The sequence below is a fragment of the Lycium barbarum genome, chromosome 3 (genome assembly GCF_019175385.1).
Source record: "Lycium barbarum isolate Lr01 chromosome 3, ASM1917538v2, whole genome shotgun sequence".
Taxonomy (NCBI): Eukaryota; Viridiplantae; Streptophyta; class Magnoliopsida; order Solanales; family Solanaceae; genus Lycium; species Lycium barbarum.
The window spans coordinates 49,617,291-49,625,293 of record NC_083339.1 but is presented as its reverse complement, the minus strand read 5'-3'; the positions used below and the strand labels follow the sequence as shown (position 1 = coordinate 49,625,293).

At 37.4% G+C, this 8,003-nt stretch overlaps 1 protein-coding gene across 1 annotated transcript; it reads left to right on the top strand.

Moving 5' to 3' along the window:
• The first annotated feature begins 3,047 nt into the window (after positions 1-3,047).
• LOC132631152 (uncharacterized) lies at positions 3,048-5,257 on the top strand. The gene has a single exon (XM_060346751.1). It carries the CDS (start codon positions 3,513-3,515, stop codon positions 5,079-5,081), a length of 1,569 nt encoding a protein of 522 aa, XP_060202734.1. The 5' UTR covers positions 3,048-3,512; the 3' UTR covers positions 5,082-5,257.
• Positions 5,258-8,003: the final 2,746 nt, after the last annotated feature.

The window sequence follows — 8,003 nt, the reverse complement described above, 5'->3', positions numbered from 1 at the left end:
ACTTACAATGGAAAATATCAATATTGAGATTGCTAGAACTGTATATATATATGTATTGTGTTACAAGTGTTCTTTTGAATAAAAGATCAACCAACCCCCAAAGTGAGGAGGGAATGCCCTATTTATAGTGATGAACCCATGGGTGAAGTAATAAAATAATAATAAAAGGACAGCCCCTGTATGGATGTGATGGGATCTGACTGACGGCGCCGTCTGACACACGCATAGTTGGTAGCCGACCGTGATGTGACACCACTGCTGCGCCCCAGTAACGGTCATAACGGACCAACGGACTCACGGGTACCGGACTTCCGGCGGTAACCCCCCGGAAAGAGATCCGAACCTTCGGTGGCTTAAAAACCGGGACCGATGATGCTTCCGCTCGGCTTTGATCCGAATGCTTATCCGGAAACCCGATGCTTATACACGAACTTTCCTTCCTTTTCCTCCTCCGAGCCACGGTTACCCCGGATTGGCCCTCATCCGGTTTTCACCGTATACAGATAGCCCCGCGCTTCCCGGACCAACGATCTATCGGAGTGATGGGAAGTGAATGCATCGTACATCCGGCCACCCGGTCGGCCAATTCTTATCACTTTATTTTGGCGGGAACGGCTCCGTTTCGTCTTCCTTTTTGCCGCCCCACGTGTCCAATTCTGGTTTGTTCGTTCCTGTCAACCGCCTTTTACACGTCGTTTCGCATTAATGTCGCAACACGTGGCGATCCTCGATTGGCCGCCCTCGATAACCGTTCCTCCCTTACGCCTATAAAAAGCCCCTCCTTTCCTCATTTTTCACTTTTCTCGTTTGCTCTCCCTTTTCTTCTTCCTTCTGTGCGTCAACAACCATCCTTTCCGTTCACAACTTCGTTGCCAAACCTTCTCTTACCAATAAACTGTTTACCCCGGATTCGGTAATCAATTGAATTTGTGTGTGAGTATAGGATATGTGCTTGAGTCCCAATGTTTATTACAAACCGTGGATGAGAATGCTTATTGATAAACGTGCAAGGAGCGCAAGTGACAGATGACTCCGCGTATGGCCAATTTGATTGAAAAAATATGATATAGATGACAAACTTACAATGGAAAATATCAATATTGAGATTGCTAGAACTGTATATATATATGTATTGTGTTACAAGTGTTCTTTTGAATAAAAGATCAACCAACCCCCAAAGTGAGGAGGGAATGCCCTATTTATAGTGATGAACCCATGGGTGAAGTAATAAAATAATAATAAAAGGACAGCCCCTGTATGGATGTGATGGGATCTGACTGACGGCGCCGTCTGACACACGCATAGTTGGTAGCCGACCGTGATGTGACACCACTGCTGCGCCCCAGTAACGGTCATAACGGACCAACGGACTCACGGGTACCGGACTTCCGGCGGTAACCCCCCGGAAAGAGATCCGAACCTTCGGTGGCTTAAAAACCGGGACCGATGATGCTTCCGCTCGGCTTTGATCCGAATGCTTATCCGGAAACCCGATGCTTATACACGAACTTTCCTTCCTTTTCCTCCTCCGAGCCACGGTTACCCCGGATTGGCCCTCATCCGGTTTTCACCGTATACAATTTTAAGCATAAAATGACTTTAAGCTGGCCAGCCAAACACTCAAAAAAGCTGAAAACAGCTTATAAGCCAACTTATAAGCCAATCCAAACGGGCTCTTATTATTTTTCTACTGTTTACCATGTGATGTCTCGAAAAGATACTTTCTGCCATTCAATCAATTTTACTACAGACGGTTACTTATATTGAACTATAGCAAATCACTAGTAATAATATTCTTCTCTTCTAGGGTGGATTTAATATGCATATTGATGGGTGCAAATTGTTTTACTCCACATAACAAGATTACTTAAAGCCAGTGCAAATAATTATTTATCTCTAATAAATGCAGATTCTTAACTTAATCAAAACAAGAAAGTAATAATTAGTTAATATAATAGTTACATTATGTATAGTTGCCATCCATATCATAAGAAATTAAAAAAAAAAAAGGATCAAAGGAAATAAAGGGATAAAAAAAAGGAAAAGAACCCAATCATTAAATAATCCGTTTCCTTTCCGCGTCCAATAATTAATGCTTAACCTAAAGGAAACAGAAACAAAAAGGAAAAACAAAATAAAGACGTATGCAGCTTGAATATGAGTTGGCAATTTGGCATAGCATATGCACAAAACTGTAATTTACCGGAGCCCACTTCTAAACGGTGTACCGGTGTAGTCAAAGCCAAACCCCTTCACCGTTAATTTGGGGTTATTTGCACTTTTGGCTCTATTTTGTGCTGATCTTTAATTTTTATCCTTCAATACAAATAACTTTTTTGTGGAATCATACGTTTATATTTTTATATCATAATATTCCATAAATTATGCTCTCGCGTTCTTAAACAACTTCTATCCTGCTAGGTAGAAATTCAATTTTGAAGGACAAGATTAAGGACCAGCCAATTTGAAGGGAAAACTATGCAATTTCTTCTGGATCATTTGCACTTTTGTCCCTTTCTTGTGCTGGTATTTAATATTTGCCTCTCAAGACAAATGATTTTTTCATGAGACATAAATTTATATTTTTGAATCATAATATTCCACAAGTTATGTCTCACACACTTACAACCTGTTTGGATGGACTTATGGCTTATAAGCTAAAAGTAAATCCTAACTTTTGACTTATTTTTACTATTCATCTTAATAACAAGTCTTAAGAGTAATTTTTTTATTTTACCCAAATACTACAAGACTACTTAAACACTATTTTGACTTAAAAATTGTCAATCCAAACAGGCTCATAAAAAACCTTTTTTTTGGTAACTTGCTGTTAAAAAACTTACTAGGCATAAAATTCAATTTTGAGGAAAGGCAAACCGTGCAATTTCTTCTAGTCAAACCCCTTGAAATTAAAAAGAAAAAAAGAAACCAATTGCATTTCGCCGTTTAATTTACCCAAAACCAGTCTGCCACGCTAATCCGCGGGTCCCACCCGACCCGTCGTCTTTACACGCTTTTTCTTATCTCTCTTTTTCTTCATTCTTTTCTCTCTTTTAATTATAGTTTTCTTCCCTTTGCTCTCTCTGCAAATTCCAAATAACCAAATTTTTCAACAACTGGGTTTCATATTTCCTTTCAAATCTCTATAATCCCAGGTAAAAGAAAAACTCAATTTTGGTTTGGGATTGCATGAAGATATATACAAAAGAGTGAATTGAAATTTCGCCTGTCAAAAAAAAAAATGTTGGGTCCTTTTCTTGATTTTGCTCAATTTACCCTTTTACCCTTTTCAAACACCATGTCTCATCGTGTTCTCATCGGTGGTAATCATACCTCTGCTCGTTTTTGTTCCCGGTAATATAATCCTTTCTTTTTTGTTTTCCAATTTTAGCTTTCCCCTCATTAATTCTTTATTTCTCATTTTGGGTGCCTCCTTTTTCTTTATCCCAACCAAAATAAAATAAAATACATTGTTGATATTGATAGTTGAAAAAGTAAAAGGTGTGATTTTAATGGATCATAGTACGGGAAAACCGGGATTTTTTAGAAATGTTTTGGTACGTTTGTGCATTTTTTGTGTTGTGATTGTTTGTTGCCGGTTTGCTTATGTTGTTACTCTCAAAGGTGAAACGTGTGACCTCGGCGATTTTTGTTTCTTCGCTTTGCCGGAAAATTTAGACGTTATTTCCGGCGTCGGCCAGCTGGCTGAGTCTATATCAGCCAGCATAACGGAGGATGCCGGAAATAACGCTCCGGCAAAGCCCAAAAAAAGTGGGCCCATACCGGAATTATGGGCCCACGAAGATTTCCAAAAATTGGCCCAATTTTATTCATCAGTGTTTCAAGATCTTGTTTCTGAAGGTTTTTTAAACCCGAATTCGAAGACCCTTTGTGTTGAAACTCCAAATGGTGCTGATGTTTTTGCTTTACGGGAAATTGGGATTGAAGATTCTGTTGGGATTTATAAGAAAGGTTTAAAGCCTTTGGTTATTACAAGTAAAGGTGGTAAATATCCGTTTGATGATGAGACTTTTGATTTCGTGTTTTCGGGTAATGGAATGATGGATAAGTCATTGAAACCGGGGGATTTTGCTTCGGAGATATGTAGGACATTGAAACCCGAAGGGTTTTTGGTGGTTCATACAGGTTCTAAAGATACGTATAGTTTCAATTCATTCCTTCATTTGTTTAATTGTTGTACATTGGTTAAGACTAGGAATATTGATGATCCAAGTATGAGTGATTCAAGTGTGAGTAGCATACGTGAGATTGTTATGAAAAAGGTCGCTGGAGACGTATATAATGTTGATGAAGTGAGGGGTGATTCGAAGAACAAATGTAATGTTCCGGATTATAAAATGAAGCTGATAAGAAATGCTGAGCCTTTGATTAAAGAGGAACCGAAAAAACCATGGATTACACTAAAGAAGAACGCACAGAGTATAAAGTATTTGCCATCGATGGCGGATATCAGTTTTAAGCAGAGGTATGTGTATGTTGATGTTGGATCGAGGAGTTATGGTTCGAGCATTGTGAGTTGGTTTAAGAAACAGTATCCGAAGCAAAACAAGACGTTTGAGATATACGCGGTTGAGGCTGACAAGACGTTCCAAGGGCAGTATAAGGAGAAGAAAGGGGTTACTTTGTTGCCGTATGCAGCTTGGGTGAGGAACGAGACATTGTCGTTTGAGATTAATCAAGATCCTGGTCATAAGGACGTTCCGAAAGGGCGAGGAATGGGAAGAATTCAACCTGTTGAATCGTCTGGTGAGGCTGCGAGTGAGGTGGATTTGATACAAGGTTTTGACTTTGCAGAATGGTTGAAAAGTGCGGTATCGGAGAAGGATTATGTGGTAATGAAGATGGATGTTGAAGGAACTGAATTTGAGCTGATTCCAAGATTGATTGAAACTGGGGCAATTTGTTTGATTGATGAAGTGTTTCTTGAATGCCATTATAATAGGTGGCAGAAATGTTGCCCTGGTGAGAGATCATCCAAGTATCAGAATACATATGGACAGTGTTTGGATCTCTTTACTTCTCTAAGAGAAAGTGGAGTTCTTGTTCATCAATGGTGGTGATGTGATCATCAAATCAATAATCCAGTGTAGTTTTTTCACTAGCTTTAGTGTTTTACTTCATTCTTCTCTTTGTAGTTCTCTCACTCAACAGGGGAAAAATTCTCTCTTTTACTTCCAATTTTTCATCTGTATTTACTGTTTGTCTCATATTAAAGACTCACGTTCAATTTGGTTAATCATTTGCTTCTACAAGGTCATTTTGAGTTAAAAACTATGGTTTAGAATCATGGTAACTATAATAAAACACTAATCAGTTATACTTGAAGTGTTCATTGATGATATTTCTTTCCTCTTTCAATTCAAACAAGTTGGGATTGGGATATATTCTAACGGATGTGGAGTTAAATTCTAATGGATGTTCATGTTAGATTGATCATATTCCAACATAGTACTACAACTCAATTACTTTTTAAGAACAGAAGGAACCATATATCTAATCAAGTTGTATATGTAGCTTTCTCGAGAAAATGGTATGCTTAAATTTAGATATTTCAAAGGAACATAACAAAATTTCTTCCAGTGATCTCTTTGTTTTGTAAAAATATTAAAGAGTTGAGATGATCTTGGTAACCAAAGAAAAAAAGCACTAATCAGTTATACTTGATGGGAAGCGCATGATGATATTGCATTCCTCTATTTAGTTCAAACTAGTTGGGATTGCGATAAATTCTAATGGATGTGGAGTTAGTACTTGTGTGTAAGACTTTCTCTTCTCTACTCGATGGTCTTCTGCGTTGTCTTTTTCGATTCTATGATACTCGTGTATGAAGGAAGTATCTAGGACCTCAATTATTACTATTATAACTTGAAGTATACGATACTAATTAATCTGAGCTGTAGAAATAAACTTTGAGAAACAGGGCACGTAGTCCGAGGCTTGGACACTTGTTTGAAGAAAAGAAACTTTGCTTGCTTACCTCAATTACGTAAACTGATGGTCTTCTGCTTCCAGATTAGTTAATTTACAATAGACAAAGGAAAAGGGAAAAGGACCCGTCAGCTAATTGTATAGTCAATGTAAGCGAGATCCGAATAAAATTCATATAGAAATTTAATTAGAAATAAATTGTCAATCAGCATCATGCTATAGGCAAAGAGCGGATGAGGAGGCAAGGCCATCGTCTTCCTCATATCTTGCTCATCCGACGTAGCATGAATCATCGAATATGCACTAAAAAAAGTAATGTTTTAAAAAATTCGTGATTTATTAAGTGAAAGACGCTAACTGAAAAAGTTAGAAATGCCTCGATTCTCCTTCCATGCTGTTCCTGACTTGTTTGGTTGTTATTATTTTGGATAATTCAATTAATATTGTTGTTAAATCTGTATTTTGATTGTCATACTAGAAAAATAAGCTTTCTAAGAATAATCTTGATAATCAAAGCGAGGAAGCAAGGTTAAACACAAAAATGGATCCAGAGTTTTAAGTTAATTAACGGGAAGTATATATTGAGCCCGTTTGGATTGGCTTATAAGTTGGCTTATAAGCTGTTTTCAGCTTTTTTGAGTGTTTGGCTGGTCAGCTTAAAGTCATTTTATGCTTAAAATAAGCTCAAAAAAATAATTGGACCCATTTGACTTAGTTTATCTAAAGCAGCTTATAAGCTGAAAACAGCTTATAAGCCAAAAAAAATAAGTTGGACTACCCCAACTTATTTTTTTCAGCTTATAAGCTGCAAACAGCTTTAAGCTGTAAGCCAATCCAAACGGGCTCATTATTCTTAAAAGAATTTTAACGATAGACGTAGTTCAATGGACTGAAGCAGATGCAACAAACCCCCCACCGTCACGTAAATATATCATTTGTCACAAGGGTTAAAGTTCCTTAACTTGTATAAAGTCAAACCCAATTTTCATTACTATGAATTTAGCAACCTACATCAACTACATCTATATATAGAGATGAAGGGAAACAGGGATAAAGCACGGGGAGAAAGTAAAACAATTAAAGGATACCAATTGAGGGCTGCATGGTGACTATGGGGAGTTATATTTATCCCATGAGAATATGATCCGTCCAAATCAATCGGACTTGGAGGGGTGAGGCTGGGGATGGGAAGTGCACAAATTGCTGTTTTCAGGACACTATTTTCGAAAATATACGAATTTTGTAAAGTTAGCCAACTCAAAGTCAACATCAGAATTGTTGGGTCTGAAGTTGAAATCACAAATTTTTTAGAGTTTTAAATGCAAGGCCTAACTTCAGACCTTTGAAATTTGGATACAACTCAAATTTAAACCTTGGAGGTTTGAATTTTAATTATGGCAGAACCTAAATTCAGACTCGACAGTCATAAAAAGAAGAGGAGAAATAAGGGGAGCCGAAGAGGGAAGAGGAAGCCAATGAAGACGAATAAGGGGAGGAGAAAGAAGCTGTAGCTGCATCCTGAATGAGTGGTGTGTGTGGAATGATATGTAGTCTATGATTAGTGTATGTTTGTTTTGTATATCTTATGTCTCACTGGATATACTGTGATATACACACGACATACAAATACATGCAAACGATATACGAAATACATACAACGCCGCTGCATACAGTTTGGAAGCGACCATTTAATTTCATTACCAATTTGAATCTTTTGGAGTGAAGCAAATTGATTGTCCCTAATTTTGTGAGATTTGTTGGAGGTTATATATGTTTTTTATAAAACTATTGCTAGTTTTTCAAAATATGATTCTAGCATTACATAAGGTAATTAGGATCCTAATTTTGTACCGCTTGGTAAAATGTGATGTACTCACTCTGTCCCATAATAAGTGTCACATTAGCCAAAGTTTTTTGTCTCATAATAAGTGTCGCCTTAGGAAACCAAAACATAAATTGACTAGGTTTTTCCAATTCTACCCTTGGACAATAAAGTAACATCTAATTGATGATTGAAAAAATCACATAATAACTTGGTATTGTTAGATTCCCAA

Coding starts and splice junctions, on each gene's coding strand:
- LOC132631152 (XM_060346751.1), top strand. CDS start 3,513: ATGGATCATAGTACGGGAAAACCGGGATTTTTTAGAAATGTTTTGGTA.